Source organism: Tasmannia lanceolata, unplaced genomic scaffold (genome assembly GCF_043159265.1).
Source record: "Tasmannia lanceolata isolate RefF3 unplaced genomic scaffold, GAP_Taslan_0.1 ptg000008l, whole genome shotgun sequence".
Lineage (NCBI taxonomy): Eukaryota > Viridiplantae > Streptophyta > Magnoliopsida > Canellales > Winteraceae > Tasmannia > Tasmannia lanceolata.
The window spans coordinates 4,899,083-4,925,928 of NW_027518685.1; the positions used below are offsets into that span (position 1 = coordinate 4,899,083).

The following is a 26,846-nucleotide window of genomic DNA, read 5'->3' on the forward strand; positions in this document are numbered from 1 at the left end:
GCGAATTTATCATCATTTCCCTTTTTATTGGGTGATGATATTTTCACCCGTCTGCAGTACTTGCACACCCCACTGATAACATGATTTGACATGAAGTTGCCCACTTTTCACGTCAAATCATGTTATAAGGGGGGTGTGCACGTAAGGTGGGGGGTGAAAACATCATCTCCCTTTTATTCTATGTATGAATCATGATGACGGATTAAGTGGGCCCAGCTCTCACTGCCGTTAGATCAAAATGTGCCTAACACTGCGAACTAGTCTTGAAATTTCTCACCGTTCGATCAAAACCAAACGGTGATTGGATGGCTGGTCCACATCTACCTTACCCCGACATTAATTAGACAGTTAGCACTTAGCCTTGCCTAAAATCGAGGACATTTTTGGGATGTGTTGGGGCTATGGTGGGGGTCTACCCTGATGAGGTATCATGATCATCGACATGTGCCACGTGTACGGTGTAGATTTGGGGATTCCTTTACTCTCATCCAACGATCTCTCTCTCTGTCTCTCTCTCTCTCTCCGAGCAGTAATTTGTCCTCAGAAAGCGAAAGAAAACAAAGAGCCCAAGAAATCTTAAAGGTGGGTTCTTCTATATTTCGTTTAATTACGAAAACCCAATTTGTGTTTTCTTGAATAATAATAAAATAAGAGTTAGGTTTGCCTCATTTTTTAAAACCATCTCTTTGTCCAATTAGCTTCTTTAAAAACACTGTGGCAGATGAGGAGTTGTTGAAGGATTCATCTTCTTAGTTTCGTCTTTTCAAGTTGGGAAAATCTCAACACGCCACGACCCTTTCAATCTTTCTATTCTCCGTGTTTAATATTGTATCTGCTTATTGACTAACTGAGAATCTTTTTAATATCCTTAGTTCGTATAAATTTACCAAGAAACCCCAGCTTTGAAAACTCCGTCTCTTTCGATTTTGGCGCTTTTATATTTTTGTCGATCCCCTGTTCGAAAAAGGGAAAAAATGGCTGAAGACTCACAATCGGTATAAATTTTCGTTTTTATTCGTGTTTTCTTTTCAATTGTAATTGATGGGTCTACTGTTTGATTTGATTTTACTGTTTGTAAGCATTTATTGAAATTGGGGCCCCAGGAAGTTTGTTATAACGAATCAACGGGTTCTTCTTCTTCTTTTTCATTTTGGTTTTTTTTTTTCTCTTCTTGTTTCTTGTAGGACGATTCTTCTTTGAGTTTTTCCTGTGAAATTGGATTGGGAGAAACCAAAACCCACAAAATGGCAATTTCTGATAAAGAAAGATTTGTTAAGAGAAGCGAGAGTTCTGATAGTTTCGTATTGGACATAGAGGCCCTATCACATATTAAAGATAAAGATTTAACTGCTAGCCCAAGAAGCACTGTAAGTTTCTTTTTCTTCTTCAATAATCTTTTGCTTTGCAAATTTCCTTGTGTTAGTAAGTGATCTTGGAGGGATATATATGTTCTATTTGAAATTAATTTGTCTTTTGAACTTTCTCTTGAAAACATATAAAAGAAATAATCCTTTAGATAGACTTAGATTCCCTGGCTCTCTTTAATTTCTCTATGTATTTGTTTGGCCTGTTCGTGTTTTTAATTTCTTGTTTCTTGCAGTACTTTCTTTTTGTTCCTTTTTCCCTAAAATTTTCTTGCCTGATACTTTCGCAAGCTTTTTGTTACTTTATTAATTCAAGTGTAAAATAGTATATAATTTGATCATCTCGTGTTGATTTGGAATCTGTTTTTAATTGGGTTTTCTTTGTTAAGTGCCGTTTCTTTTAGGCTACGGAATCATGTAATGATAACTCTCTTTTACTTTTTGGGTGTTTGATTACAGTTGCAGAAAAACCTTTCTCGAAAAGTATCTCAACGAGTAGAAAGGAAGGCCGCTGAAAGAGAGACTGATGCATCTAAAGGTTAGAAACTCAACATCGTTAATATAATTGATTAAGGGAGATGAATTTTTCACCCCTCCTGTAGGATTAGGCGCCCCCCTTTAACTGAATTGTGATTAATTTCCTCGATTGTGGACTAGTTGGATTGGCTAAAACTCATCCTAAACTGTATCGATGTGTTGTTTTCGACCGAGTTTTAAGTTTTCCTTTAAAAAAACCGTGTTTCTTCGTTGTTGACGAGAAAAATGGCCTTGGAAAACGACATCGACTATTGAGATTTATCTGCAATTTGTTTCGAGACTGCCCTTTGTTTTATTTTATCTGTCTCTGTTATGCTTATATTGATTTAAAAAAGGGTAATGATATATTCGCCACTCTTTCATTCTTGTGCAACCCCCTTTAGAGTAGAATGGTAGTCATCAATACAGTAGAGAGGGATGGGGAAGAAAAAAGGGGGCGAATAGATCACATCCCATTTGATAATTCTGAAGTTGGTCTGGTTTGGTAACTCTACATTTACAGTCTTATTTATTTTCTACGTCAACGAGTGAGGATGATGATTGGGCTCATCTTATTTGTTTGTATAAAAAAAGAGTTTTCTATTGATTTTGGTTGTTTTCAATGAACCCTCAAAGGGATAAACATAGATATGTATGAAAATAAAATCAATAAAGATTATCCTAATATTAGAATCCTAATCTGTCTTACCTACCTCATCTACCACCTGTGATCTCACCCTAATCCAACGGTGAGATCTTACAATTTCTAACATCTTGGATGGTTAGGATAATCACTTTTGTGGGCCTACCACATTTACAGTGGAAATGAACATATGCAGGTGGTTTGGGTGTTGGGATTTCCACTGTTGAGAAATCGGTCGTCGTACCTGTAGCAAACATTGCATCATCTGAGGGAACGAGTAGCAGCTCAGAAGTGAGATTAAGGAGATTCAACAGCATTAGCAACAGGCGCTCGTTTTGGCTCAATCCTCGGAGGATTCTTTTCGCCTTTGCCACTGTGTAAGCCTACAATTCTTGTCTTCTCTTTTCTCTTCATTTTTTTCAAGAGTTGATGGTTTGGTATTCGTATTATTAGAGTTGGTGGAATGGACCGAATGGTTAGGTTAGACTTTTATTAGATTAACCAGAAATTTTCTAACCTGCTAATGTTCTCGTCAGCAACTGCTACATTGTGGTCTAGATCATCTAAACCACTAGTGTATTGATTTGAAACGAAGAAAGGCTGTGAGCCATAGGTCAATCCTACCCTTCAATAACCTAATATGTCAATAAAAAAATCACCAGTCCAGACTTTGGAGTAAAGCTTAAGTTACTGAACTTTATAAGTTGGTATTCAATAATCAATAATATTTGTGAAATATTTCAAATGTTAAGTTAGTATTCAATAATATTTGCGAAATATTTCATATGTTTTATGTATTAATAGAAAATTTTTACCTATCTAAAGATGATCAACGAAGCAGATTATCACAGATATTATTCAAAAAGAGAAAAAAGGAAAGTTGAAAATTGTCGTTTTTATCCGTGACACGAGCTACAAGCCTACAAATGATTGGGAACATACTATATACAGATGGAATTTAAAAACATAAAAAAGAAATTGGGCGATAGGTGTAGTTGACTAGGACCATTTCACATGGCTACCCTCTAGGTTCGGTTATGTGAACCTTTTCGTCAACGGAATTTTGCTCATTTATAAGGGCATTTTCGTTGACCCCCAAGCACAATCGTGCCATTACCATCCAATGTGGGCCCCACCATAACGAAGGGTCTAGATCATCCGAAGTAGCATTACCTTGTTCATTGGGTTTAAACCATATTTAGCAAAGCCGCATTTTAAACGCGATTTCTTTTTTTCATTTTTTTTTGAAATAGACATAGTTTTATTGGTTTGCTGTTTAAAACTCCGTTTAAAACTTTTACCACGAATAAAACTCTGTTTTTTTAGGCGAACATCATTTAAAACCAATGGGTTTTAAACGTTTTAAACACCATATTTTGTAAATGATAAAACTCTAAACTCATTTTCTTGTTTTACTAATTTTTTTACTACATTTTCTTGAATAAACTTGAGTTTAATGAAACACGCTACTTTTGTGGAAGCTGATATCTACTAGGGTTGCAACTCGGGTCGGGCGGGTCGGGTTTTCTAGAACCTTACCCTACCCAAGAAACAACCTCGGGTCGGGTCGGGCCGGTTTTTTTTTGGGAAAACCCGTGATTCTTAAACCCGGCCCTACTCGAGATAATTTCTCTGGTCGGGTCGGGTCGGGTTTTTCCGCATTGCCACCTCCAACTTCATACAATGCCCTCCTTTTTGTTCCAAATTGTCATAATTTATTCTAAACCCACTTTAAACCTGATTTTAACATATTGATTGAAACATGCTGATAAGTGATATGATTAGACAAAGTATGATTTAAACATTTTCTAATTCTCAATGAACTCGTTAGTGGCCAGACTGATCTGTAAGCTTTTAAACACTACTCACTAAATATTTATGCAAAACACAGGTTCTGAGGTTCGATAAAAAAAGAATGCAGTCATGGCCTCTGTTTGCCTATAGAGAATGACATAAAATTATTTTTGTGGTGGTGATATACTGATATGTATCCTACAAACATGTACATGAATGGAAAGTATGAATAAAATGGACAATCAAATATGAGTAAAGATGCCACTGTAAACAAATTAAAGAACTGCAAAGATTATTTTATGCAAGAAATAGACCTTCTTATGACTTCGATGGCCATCAGAGCAATAGGCAATTGAGGCATAAATGCGAGAAATAGACCTTCTTTCGTTTGTGTCTTACACTCTTACTGTCTTGGTGAGATGAGAAATGAGAATTACTAAATTACCCATATCAATGTTTTTATTTATAACTTATAATATTAAAAAAGGAATAAATGCGGGTTTTCGGGCGGGCCAGGTTTTCCACCTTTAAAACCGGCCCAACCTGAGAATCACTCGGGCTTTGGAAAAGTAAACCCAGCCCAACAACTTACCCGGCCACTTTGAACCCGACCCATGCTTTTTTCGGGCCGGGCTGATGCGGGCCGGGTAAAACCCGACCCAAGTTGCAACCCTAATATCTACGCACACTGTTTTGATAAAAAAAATACACTCTATTTATGTGAATATATGATGATCAATAATGGGTTTTTGCAGGTCGAGCATGGGAACATTGATACTTATATACTTCACCCTTACCATTCGCAACACCATGGGAGAGGACTCACATGCGCAGTAGCTACAGTAAAGGAAAGCAAACCGACCATATACATTAAAGAAAAGTAGCAGTCTCTTCTTGGAAATCCATCAGCACGCTTACAAGCACGCTTTGGCTTCGAAGAAGATCCACTGTATCTCGGCATAAAGAAAACTTTATATAGTTCTCTTTCTCTCTCACTCTTTCTCTCCATTTAACTTTACTGAATGAAGACAAGGAGATGTGGAGTTCGTGGCGAAGACGGAAAGAATATAACCCAAGACAAAGCACATGTTGTCAGCCCACTTTACCTGGATTGTTGTGGTTTTTCTATGTTTTTCAAATGCTTTTTGGCACAAGCTTCTTTTCTTCTTCCTATCTTTTGTTTTTGTGATCCTTTTTGTGGGCCTTAATGTTAGAGGTATACGCCGTGGAGGAAGGAAGGAGGGAGGGAGTGATCTCTCTCTCTCTCTCTCTAGAACACTGTTCATCGATCTAAACCGTTAGTTTGCTGCCTTCATCATGCCCATAAATGACCCTACACATTTGACCTATAGTTGTACGCCATTTTTTTTGTGCGTGAATACGGTGCAATTAATTAATTAATTAATTAACAAAGACGGTGCAATTAAGGGTTTTGAAATTTATGGCTAGCTGGAAGCCTGGAAGTCTGGAACTACTATAATTGTGAGATGATATTTTCACCCATATGCAGTACGCATTTGCCCCCTAAAACGTCTACGTTGGGCAACTTTTAACGCTTCTTGACGTAAAATCCCGTTGAAATGGGAGCGAATGCGTGATCAGTTAGAAAGTTTGTCTCCGATTTTCAATATGGGATTTGCTAAGGTCCATAAGGGTTTTCGCGGCTGGTCTGTCGCACCTCAGACCAGCCTCCTCATGAATGGAGACAAAAGCTGTGCGACAGACCAGCCGCGAAATGCCTTTTGCGATGGACACTAGCAATTCCCTTTCAATATTTAGAAAATACAATAAAGGATAGTGTTGACTGTTGAGCAAGGTTTTACCCCACCCTTTACTTACACGTAGTTGCTACCATGGTGGTACCGAAATCTCATATTTCGGTCAAATCATAAATCGGCGAAATGTACCAAATTTCGTTCGAAATTTTGAAAATTCCATTCGAATTTTGAAATTTCGGAAAAAATATTATTTTTTTAATCCTTTACCAAATTTCAGCTTAAATTACTGAAATTTCGGTATTTCAGCCTAAAAAACTGACATTTCGAGGCCCTTTATTGAATTTTGGGATTTCGGTGAGGACCGAAATGTACCCGGAAACCGAAATTTAAAACCTTGGTTGCTACCTTGTAGGGTAGTGGTGAACTAATGTAGTTGACAGGTGTAATAGGTGTAAAGTAGTCTCGTCTTATAGTAGAGATAAATAATATTTGGTTGCCAACTGAAGTTATTTCCAGCGCTGAGTGTCATTACTCAAATAAGGGTCTCTCCTTCGAAATCCATCAGCACGCTTTGGCTTCGAAGAAGATCCACTGTATCTCGGCATAAAGAAAACTTTATATAGTTCTCTTTCTCTCTCACTCTCTCTCCATTTAACTTTACTAAATGAAGACAAGGAGATGTGGAGTTCGTGGCGAAGACGGAAAGAATATAACCCAAGACAAAGCACATGTTGTCAGCCCACTTTGCCTGGATTGTTGTGGTTTTTCTATGTTTTTCAAATGCTTTTTGGCACAAGCTTCTTTTCTTCTTCCTATCTTTTGTTTTTGTGATCCTTTTTGTGGGCCTTAATGTTAGAGGTATACGCCGTGGAGGAAGGAAGGAGGGAGTGATCTCTCTCTCTCTCTCCATCTCTCTAGAACACTGTTCATCGATCTAAACCGTTAGTTTGCTGCCTTCATCATGCCCATAAATGATCCTACACATTTGACCTATAGTTGTACACCAATTTTTTTGTGCGTGAATACGGCGCAATTAAGGGTTTTGAATTTGATGGCTAGCTGGAAGCCTGGAACTACTGTTATTGTGAGATGATATTTTCACCCTCTGCGGTACGCATTTGCCCCCTGTAACGTCTACATTGGGCAACTTTTAACGCTTTTTGACGTCAAATCCCATTGAAATGAGGGCGAATGCATGATCAGTTAGAAAATTTGTCTCCGATTTTCAATATGGGATTTGCTATGGTCCAGAAGGGTTTTCGCGGCTGGTCTGTCACACCTCAGACCAGCCTGGTCCGAGGTGCGACAGACCAGCCGCGAAATGCCTTTTGCGATGGACACTAGCAATTCCCTTTCAATATTTAGAAAATACAATAAATGATAGTGTTGACTGTTGAGCAAGGTTTACCCCACCCTTTACTTACACGTAGTTGCTACCATGGTCGGACAGAAATTGGCAAAATGTACCAAATTTCGTTAGAAATTTTGGAAATTTCATTCGAATTTTTTGCTGAAATTTAGGAAAAAATATTAAATTTTTAATCCTTTACCAATTTTCAGCTTAAATTACCGAAATTTCTGTATTTCAGCCCAAAAAACCGACATTTCGAAGCCCTTTATTGAATTTCGGGATTTCGGTCAGGACAGAAATGTACCCCGAAACCGAAATTTAAAACCTTGGTTGCTAACTTGTAGGGTAGTAGTGAACTAATGTAGTTGACAGGTGTAATAGGAGTAAAGTAGTCTGGTCTTATAGTAGAGATAAATAATATTTGGTTGCCAACTGAAGTTATTTCCAGCGCTGAGTATCATTAATAAAATAAGGGACAGATGTCATCACCAACATAGAAAGAGGGGAGAAAGAGAAGGGCTAAGTGGGAAAGACTGTACTACCAAACAACTTTTTATATGTTCAGCTAGTTTGGTAGGGGACAAGCACAAGGTACAAATAAAGCAAGTAACCTCTAAGTAGTCTGAATCAAAACATGCAACCAAACATCACTAGTAGCTGATGCAGCACATCAAAACCAACCAAATCACCTATTAAACCTCAGAAATTGTGCAACCAAATAGACCCTAGCAACTTATAGTAGTTAGTTTTATTTGTTTTTTGATATCCCAACTCCATTCCAATTAGACATGGAATGTCGTGATCTATAAAAATGCTTTCTATTCCCTAGAAAATACTAGTGTTACGATCACATTAAATATCTCTTGAGTAGTGGCCTACATGTGAGAACTCTTGGGTAGACATTCACGAGGGGTCTGGGGATTGATGCTCACTAACAGGTTTTGGGTTCCACATGGTCTGTCCCATGCCAATTGGACATCACATGCGCAAGTTGAGGACTACAAAAATTAATGCTTTTCTTGGTGGAACCTGAAATGGATGAGTGCCTAGAATAAATTGGAAGATGTTGTCAATAATCAACGGACCTGATCACAAATAAATGTCACAAGCGGGCTCAAAAAGTGGTTGATATTAAGGATATAGTAATTGGGGTAAGGAAATGATATCGGCACCACCATGTTTTGATATTTTCACTAACTCATCTTGTCTACGAGCTGTCAAGGGTTACTATAGTTCTCAAAAAACTCTAACGGGTTTGTGCAATTATTAAAGAGGAATGCTAAACTCACAGGAGCCCTTGAAGAAAAAGGACACAAGGGCTTCTCCATTGGATCCACGCCACCCTTAGTGCATTTATAATGGGATTGATAACATAAAGGGTAACATAAAAGCAGGTGACGTTGATCCAATGGAGAAGCCCTTGTGTCTGGTTTCTCTAGGGGCTCGTGTGAGTTTAGCATACCTCATTATTAAAACACGGTAGTATGCCAAATATATTAAGACGGAGGTGTCACACCCTGAACCTAGGGGTCCGAGATAGCGCCACAGGTCCACACCACACACCTGGGTGGCTGGGTGTGCAAGGCTACTACATCAACAAAACCTGCTTATCATAGATACAAAGCAGCTAAAATTAATATTTAATTTACCCATAAATGAATCCGAGAAATATGAAGACTCCGTAAATCCCAGAGCAAAAATCGCTCGAGAAAACAAATGACTAATCAATTTAACTATTCTTCTCAGCTGTTTGAAATAAATAGAAGTCTACTAAGTGAAAGTAACGAAATTTCTAACGGCAAATAATCCTTTCTCATCCCAACATCCTGTAAGATGATATACACTCCATTCGAAAATTAATCACTTGATTACATTGCTGTAATCATTAAACAATTTCCCAACCCACATGGACAACATGCTCGTTAGGGAAATCGGGATATAACATGCAAATTAATTTGTATGGACTGATAAACAATTTGTTTTAAGAAATGATACTCCCACAACCTTGATTCAATCCACTTCGGAAGTGGTCGTGCATTCGTGCTTCTTGTATAGTATCCCTTCTAGGGCTGCATAATGTTCGGTTCGGTCCGGTTCGATTTAGGTAGGTTTTTTTAGCCGAACCGATCCCATCAGTTTGGAGAAAATCCAAACGGTAACCGAACTAATGAGGGTATAACCGAACCAAACCGAACTGATTTTGACGGGTTCGATTTAGTTCGGTTCACGGTTTATCCAGTTTTTGGTTCAGCTTTTATCTCAAATGAAGCTTTTATGTTGCATTTATATCTAGGGTTGATACCTTTAGGGTGCGTTTGGATTACCGGAATCAGGAATTGGTATCGGTAATTGATACCGGTTTGGGCGATTCCACCATTTGGTTGCATTTTCCAAATGGGATGGGAAAGGATTTTTGACTCAAAAGGGAATAAGCGAGGGAATACAAAGTGTCTTTTGATACCCACCCAAGGGGGTGGTATTCTGATTCTTGGAAACGTGAGACAAAAAAGGCGTGAAATCTCCCCCTTTATTTTTGCTCGATTATAGCTGTCTAATTATAGGTATTTTCTCTCACAAACTTCCCTGTCTCCTCTTCTCTCCTCTCCTCTCTTTATCCGGCTCTGCAAAACCACACAGTTCTCTCCTCTCCGGCTGTAAATAGACAGCAAGTTATGTATGGGTCTCTCTCCCTATTTATGGTTTGGTCCCACCAGAGTCTCTCTCTCTTGAAGCTTTCAGCCTTTTTTTTTTATAGGTTAGCTTTAACTTTATGCCTGCTTGATTCTATTTGGACCTGTTCCTCTGGTTTAAACAATTAAACAATTCCCTCTTCCGAGTTTCCCTCTCTTGTACAATATTTGTAGCTATTGCACATTCAGAAGGATCAGAGATTTTGATCTCCAGTCAAAGACATCTCATACTAAACCCTGCATACCCATTAGAGAATGAAGATTTATGGCGTCTGATACGACCCCTTGGATAAAAGTAAAATTAAGAGAGAAAGAAACAATGTAGGCCTATTCGAGATGGCCAAATCTCCTAATACAGTACATACTTATAGAATTAGCATTTCTACTATTTAGTAAACAATCCAAACTTCCCAAATCCTAAAGGATACTTAGGAAACAAGATAATAATAAAAGGAAACTAATATTAAGGAGAATATCCTAGCTATAGCAAAAAATAAGGAAATCTACTACTAAGGAAATCAAGAAAATCTTCCAGCTAATCTTGGGTACGTAACATTCCCTTCCTCTTAAGAGTTCATGTCCTCAAGGACTAAGATCCTTCTACTTTTATTATTTCTTCTTCCTCGTTTTCAATTCCAAATCCTTCTAATATCGCCAACTGTCCTCGACATTGATCGAGTGGCCTATACTTCTCATTGCAATTATAGCTTAACTCTTTCTTGTACCGCTCGATCATTTCGGTACGTGTTAATTTTTTTGCTGGTAATGGTCATTCCTTCATGAGGGCAATCGCCGTAGAAGTAGATGTCGATGGATTTGGTAGTGGGGGGCACGAGTATCGACCACTAGCTAGAGATAATTCCTCATGTAACAAGGTTAGTTGGGATGCATGCTGGAGAGTAATCGGTTGAAACATTTTAACGCCGGCCCGAATATCGTCACGAAGGCCCGGAATAAAACATTCGATTAAGAATGATTCGGGTAATCATACGGTTGGGTTGACTAATTGCTCAAACTCCGACTGATATTCCCGAACAGATACTGTTTGTTCTAATTTTGATAGTGCTCCTCCTGGATCGTCACTTCCAGGCGGCCCAAACCAAGCACATAAAGCATGCTTGAATTGTGACCATGCCATTACACCCATGGTCTTCTCCATCCAACAAAACCATGGTACTGCATCCCCAGTAAGGTGGATCGATGCCAAATCTACCATACGCTCATCGGGTACTTTATTGAACCTTTGAAATTGTTCAGCACTAAAAAACCCACCCGGCTGGATCGGATCTGTCAAATCTAGGAAATTCTAGACGGAGGGTACGGAGATGTGTCTGCACATCTTCGAGATTTCCTTGATTTACTTGTGGTGCTACGGGGGCATCATCCAATTCGTCCTGAACCTTTGATGCGACTAAACTTTGGCATGTTGCATCTAAGGCCGTCAATTTCTTTAGAATATCTTCAAGAATACATCCGTGCATTTCATAGCCTTCCTTAAGAGATCGAATTTCTGCCTCCATCCGCTGGTTTCGGGTAGCATGACTTTCATTAGCCATAGCTCTGATACCAGATGATACAACCCCTTGGATAAAAGTAAAAATAATAGAGAAAGAAACAATGTAGGCCGATTCGAGATGGCCAAATCTCCTAAAACAGTCCTTGCTTTTCCATTCATACGTTAAAAAGAAAGAGATTACATACTTATAGAATTAGCATTTCTACTATGTAGGAAACAATCCAAACTTCCCAAGTCCTAAATGATACTTAGGAAACAAGATAATAATAAAAGGAAACTAATATTAAGGGAAATATCCTAGCTATAGCAAGAAATAAGGAAATCTACTACTAAGGAAATCAAGAAGATCTTCCAGCTAATCTTGGGTACGTAACAGCTTCGAGATCGAGTTCCATAATATTTAGACATGAGAGAAATACAGCACATGATCATTGGCCCTTCTTGGAACAACGAATTACTGACAATCTCTATTTCTAATTCCTTGAAAGCCATAGCCTTTTTGTTCTGTTGTTGTGTTCAATCCTCTCTCTCTCTCTCTCTCTCTCTCTCTGACTGATTCTGGTTGAACGGTCTGGATTGCACCCATATGTTCTCTCACTCTCTCGTATTTTAATTATGGGATCTGCTAGCATCCATCACAGAAAGCATTTCCGGATGGGCTGTTGCATGTGAGAGCAGCCACAGAGGCTCACTTTTCACCATATTTTGTCTTCATTCACGAGGTGGCTGCTCTCACATGCAACAGCCCATCTGCGAAATGCCTTCAGCAATGGACGCTAGCAAATCCCACATATTATAGTTTGATAGGTTGATGTTTGTGGGTTATTTGTTGAAAAAATTATTGAAAATTTGATTCCGTTCCGGCGTTGGTCTCGACAGTACCAAATGCTAGAATGGGAATCACAATTGATTCCTTAGTTAAATTCCATGGCTTACACAAACACTAGAATGGGAATCATAATCCGTTTACTGGAGGAATTGGAATTGGATTGGCATGTGATACCGATACCGATTCTTGATTCTGGCAATCCAAACGCACCCTTAGGGTGACTACAATGATAGAACTACCCCTAGACCACCCAAAATAGCAAAAATACCCTCCAGGTTACGAGCGCACGCGCGTTGGGTGGGGGGGGGGGGGGGGGGGGGGGCTAAAAAATGGGCGTCCACAGGGGGTGGCCAAAATGGGGTGTCTACAGTTTCTCTTCGGTCCAGTTTTGATTTATTTTCGGATTAAAACTCCAAAACCGTCAACCAAACCGATGGAATTAGTTCAGCAAAAAGTCTTAACCATGACCAAACCAATGCCTAGAACAACCAAACTGAAAAGCCCGGTTCGGTTTATTGGTTTTGGCAGGTTTTGTGTGTAGCCCTAGTCCCTCCTACTTCGGAAGTGGTCGTGCGTGCATTTGTGCTTCTCGTAATTCAATCCATCATCCGGTGCTATTTCGGTAAATTAGAGAACAAAGAAATACGTTCTCCTTCATCTCTATTATTTACAGAGAGACCCATTCAAGAAATTCCCTTTTCAGGAGTTCAGATCGATGGCACCACCTCCAAATCGGTGGTCCGCCGTCTCTGCACTTTTCTGCTCCCTTCTTTTCCTCATTCTTCCTCTTTCTTCCGCCATTTACTGCGACGAAGATGACTGTTACGACCTCCTCGGGTAAATCAATTTCTCTCATTAGTTTTTCTTTTTCCCCATTTCACCTCCACTTTACCTCAACCGCTCATCTTCTCTCATTTCTAGGGTTTCTCAAAGCGCCAATTCGTCCGAGATCAAGAAAGCTTATTACAAGCTCTCCTTGAAATAGTATGTTTTGCGTCTCTCATTACTCCTCCAATTGAAGTTTTTTCATGCGCTTTTTGAAAACCTAAATTCTTTTTTTTTTCTGTTCTTTCAGTCACCCGGATAAAAATCCGGATCCAGAGTCGAAAAAGCTGTTTGTGAAAGTCGCAAATGCTTATGAGGTATGGTGATTTTAGATTTTAGGGTTATGTTGATCTTTGTTAGAACAGGTTGCTGAATTTCGTCTAATTTTAGGATTATTGCTTACTTTGTTTTTTTATTCTATATTTAGTTTTAAAATTGATAAATTGGTGCTTCGATTATGATCTGTTCCTTGTTACATTACTAGATATTTAAAAAATTTAGCCTCCAATTTTGCTAACATTGCATTCGAACTCGATGACATAGTTCAGTAGTTATTTTTCACAACTTTGTTTTGCATGTTTTGATCTTTCACCTTGTAGTAGAAAGTAGTACTGATGGGATAGACTTGATATGATTTTCTTCACTGTTTTTTTTAATGGGAGGAATTTCTTTGCCATTGCAGATTTTGAAGGATGAAGCTACACGGGAGCAATACGATTATGCAATTGCACATCCAGAGGAGGTACATATAGTAGCCACGTTAGGATGTACACCAAAATCACAATTTGTGCATTTTCTAGATAGCTGAACAGAACTGCAACCTAGAGAAACCCAAATTACAATTTAGCTTTACACTGTGATGGAGTTTAAGTTTTTTTATGAACAACACTTAATTCCTTTTCTTCCGTGCTATTACTATCATGAATATTGCCTGTTTTTCCAGTAATTACAATCTCCATTCTGAAACTATATTTCAAAGAAGGTAAAGGTATCTTCCCGCTTTGTGATACTTGTGATTAAAATTTGCTAATCTTGAGTTTTGTCTATGAGGTAGGGTAGGGGTCATGCATACTGCTTATAACATTCCACTATTCTGTCTGTTGGAGACATAGAGATACTTTTAGTATGCCGAGTTCTTAAACAGGAAGTTAAGGACCAAACCGCATCATGAGAGCGGGTCCTTTATGGAATTTTTGTGTGTGTTGATATGGTCGAAATTCTCCATCCCCTGCTCTAATACATAGTACATTTAATACTTAATGGGATATGTGGGTGATCTGAGATGGTGTGTCTGAGCTGTTGTTGATATGTGAATGGTATGACTATGTAGTATAGAGATTTCCTTTAACAATTCATTTTTAAGTGTATTATTTTTTAACAATGTACCTACCTTATGGGGATGGAGTAGCGGATCAAAATCCGGAAGCAGGGGTGGGAGGATCATCTGACCCTAGCATGATCCTCTACCGGACCAAGCTGATAGAGAAGGTTGGACTGGAATCAACAGAGATTGGTGCTGCGAGGGCGAAGCGAAAATAACTCCGTGCCAGGATATATCATAGAATTTTTTCTTCCCAATGGAATAAATATAGGAGTAAATGGTTATGCCAGGATATTATTGCGTAAATTTTTTTGTTATTTAATTTCCAAGTATTAGGATTTTATATCCATTGCATATATCAGATTATTAAGAATGTCACAACTAATTTCTTCTTTGTTTCAGGTGTTCTACAATACGGCTCGTTACTATCATGCATATTACGGGCACAAAACTGTAAGCACTATTTTGTTTTTCCTTTCTGCTATTTACATACTTAGTCGTTGATAAAAATTATGTTTAAATAGGAAGTAGGATTGAACTTACTGCTCCAAACTGGTGTTACTTAGCAGCCATTTTTTTTTCTTACAGGATCCTCGTGCAGTCTTAGTGGGTCTTCTTTTGGTTCTTTCAGCATTTCAGTATCTGAATCAGTGGAGCAGGTATACACAGGTATGAAGATGCATCAAATATGACCAAAATGTGACATCTTATGTTTCGTTGCCAATACTGTCGCTGCACAATTCAGTAGTTAGATAACCAGGTTAAGATTGGGCTGCAAATATTGGCTTTGTCTCTTGTTAAAATAGTGATCTTTACATGTTTACTTAGGGGTTTGGATGCAAGTAATTGATGTGAATTTCATGTCTAGAGAACTATAAAAATAATTATCCTTATCGTATAGATCAAATATTGGGTGCCTCAGTCAACCTGTAGGATTTGGGGCATTTCTTTTACATGGAGAGATATATGGTTCTTCCAAATGAATAGCACAATGTTTTATCTTCTACCTGGGAAAGGTATTCTTATTTTATGGACATTCAAATTATATTATCCGACCTGTTCCAAATGAATAGCACAATTTTTTTTCTTGTACCTGGGAAAGGTATTCTTATTTTATGGACATTCAAATTATATTATCCGACCTGTTGTTTTATTTCAGTAAAATAGTATGATGAGTTACTAATATTAGTTTCTGTTCACTAGTTCTTATGACTTGCTGAAATTAAATTTAGACTTTGACGATATTATGCATAGTTTTAAAACTTCCCCACGTCCGCGTTGACTCCCTTTTACCTTGGCCGCATTCCGCGCTGTGCCGCATCCGCGTTCCCCATTTTGCCCCACAGAGTCCATAAAAACTCCTTTGACTCTCCCGAATTATGTCCGCGTCAACTGACTAGTCGTCCGTGTCGTGCCGAGTTGACTAGGATTTTCTTCGGCCGCGTTCCGCGTTGCATTCACATTTTTAAACACTAATATTAAGTATTATATTAAATTTCTTTTTGTCTTGTGACAAGAGATTAAACGTAGACTTTGAGTATATTAAGTATTATATTAAATTTCTTTTGGTCATTTGACATGAGTAACCTGAAAAGATCAGGTGTGAGGACATTTTCTTCTATAACACGCTAATCTATTTCTGACAAACTTGAAAATGAAAAATAAAATAAAAATTACTTTGTTAGTCCTTTGGCATCTTTTCAAATAAATACTCATCGGTAGAGAATGATCAAGAGGTTTCATTAGATCATTTCGGTGATAGATGTATTTATCTTGTAACTTTTTCATTTTATAATTATTACTTTGACTTTACGTTTCTAGATTTTCTAAGAAACGATTTTGTGCATATAAGTGAATTTCCTGAGGATTTTATTCTTGTCTGTCGTGTTAGATTTTTTTAGTTTGGGGCCAGTATTCAAATCAAATATCGTGTTTTAGTAATTAAAAGTTTACTAATGAGGGGAAAATCTAAAAGCATTTCTATATTTACTGGTAATGATTCTGGCTCCTCATCTGGTGAATTCAACTTGAGGAACATTTGCAATTGCAGAGTTTTTCAATTGCTAGTTGTGTTTTGAGTTTTTCAAGCCCTGCAGATAATTATCTTGTCGCGTGCTGTAGAACTGTATCTGAGAGGTTAAGGATTATGGGGATACAGATATGGACCAGCAACGCGCCCTCTATCTAATTACCCCAACTTTCTAGACAAGATGATGTAATTACAAAGTAACAATCAATTGATCATATCATAGTTGACAGCCATCTAACGTCCATGCCATAGGTTTTTGTAGCTTTTTTTTTTTTGAATAGCTGCCAATTATATTAAAAAAGAAAGACCGAGAAGGTCAAATACAAAGGCACATGAAGGAAGAGAGCACACAAAGAAAGAAACAACTTAGGAGATAAAAGTATATCCCAAACAAAGGCATCAAGGGGGAAGGTTGTCGAAAAGGGTGAGAGCATCCTTAGTAACCCCCTCTCTCACATGCCGGTCTGCAATATCATTTGCTGATCTGCGAACATGCTGGAAGACCACAGAGGAAGATCCAACACGGTCCATGATCTCATCAAAGAATCTATTGAGCCTCCAAGGATTCGAAGATGTTCCCTTCAACCACCGGATGACATTAAGGGAATCCCATTCCACTACTAGACTCTCAAACATCCCCTGGGTCAACAAAATAATGCCTTGATGTACCGCCCCATAGGTTTTTGTAGCTCGAGCTTCTTTTTCCATGTTATTGTTCCTACTCACTTTTATTCTAGAGAGTAATTGAACGTTTTATCATGTAAGGATTGCAGTTGCCTAAATGGGTCACCTTCTAGTTGATTAAGCTAATTTAGAAAGGTAAAGTACAGAATAATAATTTTCATGCCAACTTAGGTTTTACACATTCATGTGTAGCATCTTTCATGGTGATTGATCATTGCATCATTGTAGTTATTTTACATATAAGATGTAACAAGGATGCCTCCCTTCCATGAACAAAACAAAGGAAACAAACCCTCTTATAAAGCATATACTTTGGATCCTGCATCTTTTTTTCAACCAAATTCAGGGATTTTTCCCTCTACCCTGATTCACAACTGCCAAAAGGGTTCAAAGGAATTAGAAAAATACAATGAAAAAGGTTCTCCCATCTCTTATCTTAAAGCCTATTGTGTCGATGTCTACCATTTAGAGAAAGACGAAGTGGGGTTGTCATCCAATTGTTCTAGAGAGAAAAATAAAGAAGAAAAACTATTCCATTCGATTAAACTATTTTATTTGAATTCTTGTATCCTTTTGCCAGTCTGTCTTTCCAGAGGGATAAATATACTCAATGTGGGTGATAATGTGATATATATAACTTCCTCAGAGAACATATAATACAAAGCTAATCATATCACAGGTACTTGATTATCGAAAGTGGCTCATGATGTACCACTACTGTGCACTGGGTTCTCCAAATTACCTTAGTAGCCTTGATTGTACCCAATCAGTTTATAGCATGTTGCATATAAGTTTCAAGAGATCAATCAGTTAATAGCATCTTATGTTGGTGGGTATGCCTCCTCTTGCATGTAAATTGAGATGCAAATTGTAAAGCAGAAAAGTGACTTGTAATGCTTTAAGACCCAGCGTTATATGTTAAACTTACATGCACAGACACACAGAGAGAGAGAGCGAGATCGAGAGATATAGAGAGGCACTATTTTCCTAGTGAAGAAAGTTACTTAACTGTTGTTGAAGGTTTTTCCTGTAGTTATTCTTTTACGTTATGAATAGCATAAAGTAAATAAAATATGAACTGCCTTGAAACTAACTTGCTTCCTGTGGTTGAGTACATTTCATGTAGGTTTGTAGGAATTTTCTGTTTATGGCATCACTCACTACATGAACAGTTCTATATGCTTCATTTTCCAAGTGCTCAATAATCTACTTACACAATTGCAGGCTATAAGCATGGTTAAGAAGACACCAGCTTATAAGAATAGGCTACGAGCACTGGAACTTGAACGCAGTGGCGGAATGGCAAACAAGAAAAAGGGTAACAAGCAGATGGACAAGTAAGGATTTATTTTCATCATTGCATGATCAAATCTTCCTCTTTCAAGTACAAATATTGCAATATGTCAATTGACAGCATCAGTCTGATATGGATCCGATATTTACCCTCATTGTTTTTGGGACTATGCAGTACCAATCATTACGTTACTCTTTTAGTTGTTCCTGCAGCACATTGGGAATTGTAACAGCCAATGAAATAATCTAACATAAATTGGCTATATGACACCAAAAGTAAGGTGGAGTAAATGTTAGCTCCCATTTTTTGTTTTGAATGATAGAATAATGTATTAATGAAGAAAGAGAGGGAAAGCACGAGCGGGATGGTCAATACAAAGGAGAAACAAACAAGCTGAGGTACATAGAAGATCAAGAGTAATGAAAAGTCAAGGAAAAAGTCATGGGAGGTGTAAATCGAGGAACTCTAAACGGCCCTGTCAACACCTGCTCGTGCTAAGTGATCTGCATCTGAGTTGGATGATCTTCTAACATGCTGAAATCAGGCCAGGTGCCCCCACCCGATCAAGGATTTCTTCAATCATGTTTGCAGACCTCCATGGATGAGGTCGACTCCTATCCATCCACTTTATGGCCAAGGTTTTAAATTTTGACCGAAATCTGAAATTTTGGTCCAAAATTTCGGGTTTCGGTGGAGAAAGAAACTAAAATTGGGTGAAGTCGAAACCGTACAAAATTTAAGGAATATCTCCAAGAAATCTGGATTTTTAACGTTAAATAATTTTCTTCCGAAATTTCGGGCGAAATTTTGATAATTTCGGGCAAAATTTTAGGACGAGATAAAAATCAGTCTTTTGGTTTCGTCAGATTTCACCCAAAATTTCGAAATTTCGGCCGAAATTTCAATTTCGGTGAGGACCGAAACGCATTCCGAAACCGAAATTTAAAACCTTGTTTGTGGCTTTGAGAGAATCTCCCTCTATGATTACTCTACCCAGATCGCTAGTATCTATCCTCATGATGTCTTGAAGCACAGTTCATTAGTCTGTGACCTCTATATGGTCAGAAAAGGGCCATGATCTCTGCTTTGTTAGTCTGTGACTTCTATATGGTCAGAAAAGCCCATCTGTCGGTGTCATTCACGTCCCTAAGAAGACTCCATGATGCATATGGTAGGCCAATAAGTGGCCTATTTGCCCATTAAGATTTTATTTTCCATGTATTTAGATTTAGGGCTGTTATTTATTTTCCATGGAATTTTATTTCAATTGCCTATAAATAGTATTAGGGATTTTTAAGTTTTGATGAATAAAGATTAATTGAGTTCTTCCCTCTAATTTCCTCTCTTCTTCTCCCGAGATTTCTTCTTCTTCCTCATCTTCCTCCTTTATTCTTTCTTTTCTCTTCTCCATCTATTCTTCTTCTATTATTCTCCTGCTCTTCTTCTTCTCTTCTCTCCTCTTTCTTCTATTTCCCTCCCCGGGTCTACATCACGCCCTACACCGGCGGGCACCGGAATGCCATGCTTGATCCGTCGAACTTCAACTTCACCAAAGAGTGTGTTGACCAAGAGTCGGTGATGACAGTCGTCTTAGAAATGGGTTTTGCCAATTGGATGACTTTCCCAAGAGAGAGAGATAACTGGACTTATCGTTTGGTCTTCTGGCCGATAACGATATCATCACCGAGGAGAGCATAATCACGAAACAAACGACCCGAATATACTTGATTGGCACAGTACCACACAATAACATGGTGGGAAAGTGCGAAAAGCGGCCAGGAAGAGAGATAGCCTAAAGGCGCATTGAAACAAACTAATTTTTGACCGAGATAAGGAGTCCACCAGAGGTTGAGAACCTCAGCTCTCTCCTTAAAGAAACCTCCTTCCATCTCCGTATAAGGTCAGAGCTTGAGATGAACTTAAAATCGGAAAGGATCTTCACCTAGGAGATTGTAAGCGATATGGCCTTCATGAAGATGATTTTTTGGCTTTTGGCAGTGCTTTTGAAAATGCGAGCATTTCATTCTTTCCAAAGGACACATATGGTAGCAAATAATGCCACTGGCCATAAGATCCTCCCTCTTGAGATTATGGTACCTAAGAAAAGGACCAGCAATACGAAAGGTTGGGGAGGTGTGAAGGAAACAGCAACGATACCTCGAATCTCTTGAGATTATGGTACCAAGCATCTCTGGCAATCCTGTACTGAAGGAGGTACTCTATAGACTCGCATGCCTCCACATAAAGGGCGCAATGATCAACTATAAGGGTCTTCCGTTACGCAACTGAACTATCAATATCTTTTCCTGGAAGGATGTCCACCCAAATGCCCAGACTCTAGGAGGTGCCTGTATGCACCAACCTTTGGAAAGATGTGGAGATGGAGAGCTAGGAACAAGCATGTGGTAAAAAGACTTGACGCCGAGGATCCCTGGCCAGCTCCAGATCCAAACCCTTTTGTCGTTGCTAAACTTCTTGATGTACCAGGAATCAAGGGTGTCCAAGAGCCAGGCTTCCCGATCAATCTCTTCGTCAAAGAAATTTCATCTAAACTTTATGTTCCAAGAGATCTACCCCTCCACCCACTCGAAACAATCTTAGACTCGAGCCTCTCTGTCATCTACCACCGCACAAAGATCAGGGAATAACTCCTTCAACAACGCCTATGAACATCATATGTTTTGCCAAAACTTGACCCTATCACCTTTGTAAACCCTGAAGTTTATCTATCCTTTTGTCTCAATATATCCCTCCACGCAGTCAAACCTTTACTTCTGAACTTATCATTAGATATCTAATTCCCAATGAATGCCTCGTAGTTGCTCTTGCTCTCAATCATGGTTTTAAATTTCGGTTTGGGCTAAAATTTCGGACTTATCCGAAACCGAAATTTCAGCCGAAATCCCGAAATTTTGGTCGAAATTTGGTACACGCGCTCGAAACAACGTTTTTTTGGGTCGAAATTTCAATGATTTCGATCGTAACTTTGTAAAAGAATAAAAAATAATATTTTTTAACAAATTTTGCCGAAATTTCCAAAATTAACGAAATTTCGACCAAAATTTTGTAAATTTTGGCTATTTCGGTTTCGGAACGTTTCGGTTTCGGTTGAAATTTAAAACCATGCTCTCAATCACTCGAGTCCAAAGCTGTTGTCTCTCCTCACCAAACCCCCAAAGCCACTTCACAAGCAAGGATTTGTTCACGGCTCTCAGGTTTTGAACTCCTAAACTGCCCACCTTAATAGGCTCACACACTTCTTCCTAGCTTAAAAGATGAAATTTCCTTTTCTCCTATGAGTTGCCCCATAGAAAATCCCATTGAATTTGCTCAAACTGGTTGATCACACTAACCGGGCATCTGAAAAGAGTGAAGTATAAGATAGTGATATTAGCTAAATTGTCTTAACAAGAGTGATTCTTCCCCCTAATGACCAAGGTTCCGCTTCCAGATAGAGTCTTTTCCACCCTTTCCACAATCGGGCCTCACTTTCTCTTCTTTGGTCTCCCCTCCAGGTTGATATTTCTCCCATTCGATATTATTATAGCGCAATATTTAATTGACATATGAGGATTGAGAAAGTGCTGTCTGTAGCTTTTCTCATGGCTTGGCTACATTTATATTTTCATGCACAATGAAGTTGGGTTTTCAAAGGATGATAATTTAAATTTTATTTGGTATGTGGTGCAACAGATATAAAATATCAACCGCATGTTTTAAACAAGCTAGATTTTTCTTTCACACTTTCTAACTTTAAAGTGTTTATAAGACTACCATAAAAAAGGGCGGCCCCAGTGCACGAGGCTCCGGCCATTACAGGTTCCCCGGTGTGGGGAGGGCTAGATATACGCAGCCTTACCCTTTGCTTTGCAGAGAGGCTGTTTTCGTGATTCGAACCCGTGACCACCAGGTCGCAATGGAGCAAACTTACCGTTGCGCCAAGGCTTGCCCTCTATTTATAAGACTACTATTTCAGGAAAAAAAAAAGTATTTATAAGACATTCTTAAGCAAGCTAGAATTCTTTTAGAACAAAAAATAGAAATTTCCACAAATCTTCTCAAAAAATATAACTTTCTATACTAAAATATTTTTAACTATAGATCAACCCTACCATTCAAAAGAAAGAAAAAAAACACTACAGATCAACCCTAATTCAAACCTTCATACTTCCACTTAAACCTATTCAATTCAAAATTTATAAAAAATATCACAATTGAGGGTTCACAAAACCACCTATTTCCCCCAAAACATCGACTTTCTAAAGGACAACAAATTGTTGTAGAATCAATAAGGAAGAAAACTAATTTTTATAGCTCTGATACCAAATTGATGAAGAACTAGGAGAGAGATATCCTCTTCCCTTTCGACCAGGTAAAATTCATGATAATCTATCCTATCTAGGGTTTTACAAACTTTTAAAAAGTAGAATTAAATCTAGTATTCAATATACTCTTTTTATGAATCTTTTAATCATTCCAGTTTCATACCATCCATATACTTCGGCATACTTTTATAAATGGGCCTATGTTTTGGTTGTCTCTTGCATCATTTTCTTCTGCATATGCATGTCCTTCAGTAAGTCGATGTGTTGTCTGTGTTCCTGGGATTTCCTCCCATTTACTGGTATTTTATTTATTCTTGAACTGGGTTTTGTCCCTCATATGAGTGGCTATTTTGCCGACTGGTGAATAAATGGGTATTGTAGATGCTTGATAAGATTACTGTTATCTTAAACTATTTTGCTCCGTCTCTCCTGATTCTTAAATTGTAATTAATATAACCCATCCATTTATTCATCACAGGACAATGCTGGAGGATCTTAGCAAAGAACTTGATTTGCAGATCCAGGGAGCTGAAAAGCCCTCCATGTGGAATCTTGTTGCGGTCCAGTTTCTACTCTTACCTTACACCCTTGGCAAGGTCTGTTAGTTTATCTCATCAAGAAGAATCGCATAAGCTCTGTAGTCTTGCCATTCTTGGTTTGAAACTCCTATAAACTTTACAAGAAGTTTATAATGTTAATTTATTATTTCTTCTTGATTTCGCTTTCTCTTCTATCTGTTTCCTGCAAGATATGTTTACATATTAAAAGATCATTAGAGTTCACTTTCAGTACTCTACTCATCCATGTTAATTCATCCAGCTATTATTGTGGAGAGGCTGTTGGTTTTGGAGATACCAGATTAAAAAAGCTCCCTATTCCTGGGATGATGCTTGTTACATGACGCAAACATGCCTCAGAGTTCCTCTTAAAGCATGGAGGAATATTGGTAAATTTGCTAACCTAATCCTACTTGCTTGGTTTCAAACAGGGTTTTAAAGTCTCCAATAATCTTCTAGGAATGCCCTAATCTATCTTGCAATTTCAGAACTGAAGTTATGTTGCTATTTTGAAATTGACAGAAGTTATCCAGCAAAGCAACTTGTTTTTGTTGTTAGTTACATCATTGAAACTAAAACCTTGATGCTTGTTGAGAAGACTTGAACCATAGTCCAGGCAATTCCAGTGAAACTCCCCACTACAAGCCAATGACTTGGTTGATGCCCTTAATCAGTTCCCCAGCTAGCCAATGATCATCTCAAGGATGGCGAGGGTTCATGTCAAATACAAACCAATAATATCTGAGAACTATCACAGCACAATTGGCTTTCACATGTCAATAAGCTTTCCAAAGAAAATCATTCACAAAATAAGTGATGGCCCAATACAATAAACACATATAGTACCAAAACTGTAGTTTACAAGCTTTCACAAGCTATCTCATAAATATATGTGTTTCACTGTTTCAGAATTCAGACTGTATACCAGAAATGAACTTATAAATAAAAACCACTGACGTGCCATTTGTCCCTGCCCCAACATCAAACTAATTAGAAATGCAACAACATTAGCTGAGAGAGGCTGTGGAAGTTCGACTGAAGATTGATTAGCCACAAGACTTGTGATGGGATGCAAGCAAGCCAATCTATAAAACTCCTAATAACTGTTCACCTCATAAATTTCATTCCATTTTTTCTTTCTACAACCTCTAAGGGCTCAGTGATTCGACACACGTCCACCTTTTGGTTATTTTTTGCGATCATGTAACAAACCAACAGTTACATGGTGTTCTAGCCCTTTTCTCTGCTTGCTCATTACGTAGAAATCCTCAAAAAAATGGAAGACCTGTCAATGATGACACTTGCGTCGATTAAAAGTTTCTAATAATATCATTACCCTGCATTATTTCACAAATAACAGGATTTTTTTTGGATCCTGTCCGTCCTTGCTCCGTCGTTGTTGGTAGTCCTGAGATGTGAATATCCATGACATCGATAGCCTCCCAGAACTTTATTCCGGAATTTCCTATCGGTGCTGTCTCGGTTTATCTACTAAGTCATTCCCAAGTCAGAGGCTTAAGCTTCTCTTTTCTTTGACACAAACTGGCCATCACCAAACAATAAAGGCAATAAAGAGAAACATTTAACTTACGCATTCTATTTTCTCGTATCTAGTTTACCGTGTAAAAATGAGAACGCACTTATTCAAATACCAATATGCTATTGTAGTTTATGAGTACATGTGGATACCTTGTAACAGAGAGTTTAATGTTGATATCTGTAATGATCTCTTGTACGACACCAATTCGGACTATAACCCATCCGCACCTTCTAGTCAGTGTACGTTTCCATCAATGTCAATTCTCGAGTGACCAATCTCTGGGCCATAACCCATGTGTCACAACAATCAGATGATCCGTCCATTGAATCAATAAATAAACAAAAGTGATAATCAATGGTCCAGCAAAAATTCCATTGATCAGATTGTTAAAAACACACAGCAGTTCAATTTTTAGGCCAACATCCCATCCAAGAGGTGGGTTGCCGCTCTACTGCATGTTCCAGATTTGATAGATGGTTGATATTCTTTATACAGCAAATTTCAGTATGGTGATTAATGACAAAATCATCACTTTATTTATCTCGATGATATGTGTACTCTAGTCTATTGCACATACATAACAGTGACCTGCCGCCGTGTGTGAGTGTATAGATACAGACAGTAGAGTGTAGATAATTTCTAGTCATGGATTGGTTTTACATCTGTTCCTCTCATTTTTCATTTGATTGTGTCAGATGAATTGACGAAGAGCGATCTTGTTCATAAACGTTTGTGGAACAAAGCTAACATGGATAGCTACCTGGCAGACATGCGAAAAGAAACAAAGCGCAGAAGATAACTGGTTTTATTTAAACCTCCATCGATGGTCATCTGTCCACTTTTTCTTTTTCATCTGAAATTCTCCTTTGAGAAACAAATTTTGATGATTAACTCATAAAGGGTGGTGTAGAAGAACCTTGTCAAAGGTCCACCAACCCCTCACCGTTGTGTTTGTGGTAAGGGTCATGAACCTTGTCAAAGGTCTCGTGTTCAATTCCCACATGGAATTGGTGCCAAAACACCCTTCTTCAGAACTCATAAAGGGGTGGTGTATAAGATCATGCATTACAATTTTGTCTTCAAGATTACTCTGTTCAATAGTCATGGATTATGAAATATAAGTTGCACTCAGTAAGATTTTTGTTTTTTATTTTTTGTTGCCATAGCTAAGGTTTTGGTTTGGTTTTACTTTTAGTTTCGGTTCAAATGTCAGTAGAAATCTTGTAAAATCATGGAAACATATGAAAACAATGCAAATTATAGATTTTAAGAAGAAACTTCAGAAATGCTAGGATGAGCGCAATATACACTAAGGGGCCGTTTGGATACACGGATTTTAGAATCCGGGATTTCTTCAAAATTGTAGCTAAGAGACGAGAGAAGAAGCGGACCAGCTGTCGTTTTTTACTCGTTTTTTTTACCTCTCGCCCTTTCTTTCTGTCAGCAAGAGTAGCAGATCCTCCCATATTTTCAGGTTTTGGAAATCTCAGGATGCAAGAGAGATTTTTAAAACCTGAATTTCTCACTTAAAATCCAAGAAACGCTGTCAGGACAGCATATAACTGCTTGATCATGAACCCTCTTTTACATTGTTTTCAAACTAAAAACATGGATACTAAAATCTGTGTATCCAAATGGTCCGAATCCATCACCTAAGTGAGACAACCATCCGTAATGGTTTAACACCATCGAACACCTAATGACATGCATTGTTGTGTGCATGTCTGATAATTCAGTATATGCCACTGTTTATACATAATACATACACCACACTTCATATGCATTTCATATAGATATAAATATAATTACATAACACAATGACATAGCATACTACTCAAGTACTCAGTGCT

The 26,846-nt window shown here is 38.2% G+C and overlaps 2 protein-coding genes across 3 annotated transcripts; both read left to right on the plus strand.

Moving 5' to 3' along the window:
* The first annotated feature begins 405 nt into the window (after window positions 1-405).
* On the plus strand, window positions 406-5,488 carry LOC143884043 (uncharacterized). Of its 2 annotated transcripts, none has more exons than XM_077387398.1 (5): window positions 406-582; window positions 1,185-1,367; window positions 1,824-1,902; window positions 2,720-2,900; window positions 5,073-5,488. In XM_077387398.1, exons 1-5 carry the CDS (start codon window positions 421-423, stop codon window positions 5,152-5,154), a joined length of 687 nt encoding a protein of 228 aa, XP_077243513.1. In that variant the 5' UTR covers window positions 406-420; the 3' UTR covers window positions 5,155-5,488. The 2 variants fall into 2 exon arrangements, with proteins under 2 accessions (XP_077243513.1, XP_077243514.1); XM_077387399.1 differs by lacking the exon at window positions 406-582 and adding an exon at window positions 608-995.
* A 7,550-nt stretch (window positions 5,489-13,038) lies between these two features.
* On the plus strand, window positions 13,039-26,146 carry LOC143884044 (Chaperone DnaJ-domain superfamily protein). Its single transcript, XM_077387400.1, has 10 exons — window positions 13,039-13,258; window positions 13,343-13,405; window positions 13,497-13,563; window positions 13,929-13,988; window positions 14,970-15,020; window positions 15,156-15,236; window positions 18,505-18,617; window positions 23,378-23,495; window positions 23,719-23,845; window positions 25,692-26,146. The coding sequence occupies exons 1-10, from the start codon at window positions 13,137-13,139 to the stop codon at window positions 25,793-25,795; spliced, it is 906 nt and encodes a 301-aa protein (XP_077243515.1). The 5' UTR covers window positions 13,039-13,136; the 3' UTR covers window positions 25,796-26,146.
* Window positions 26,147-26,846: the final 700 nt, after the last annotated feature.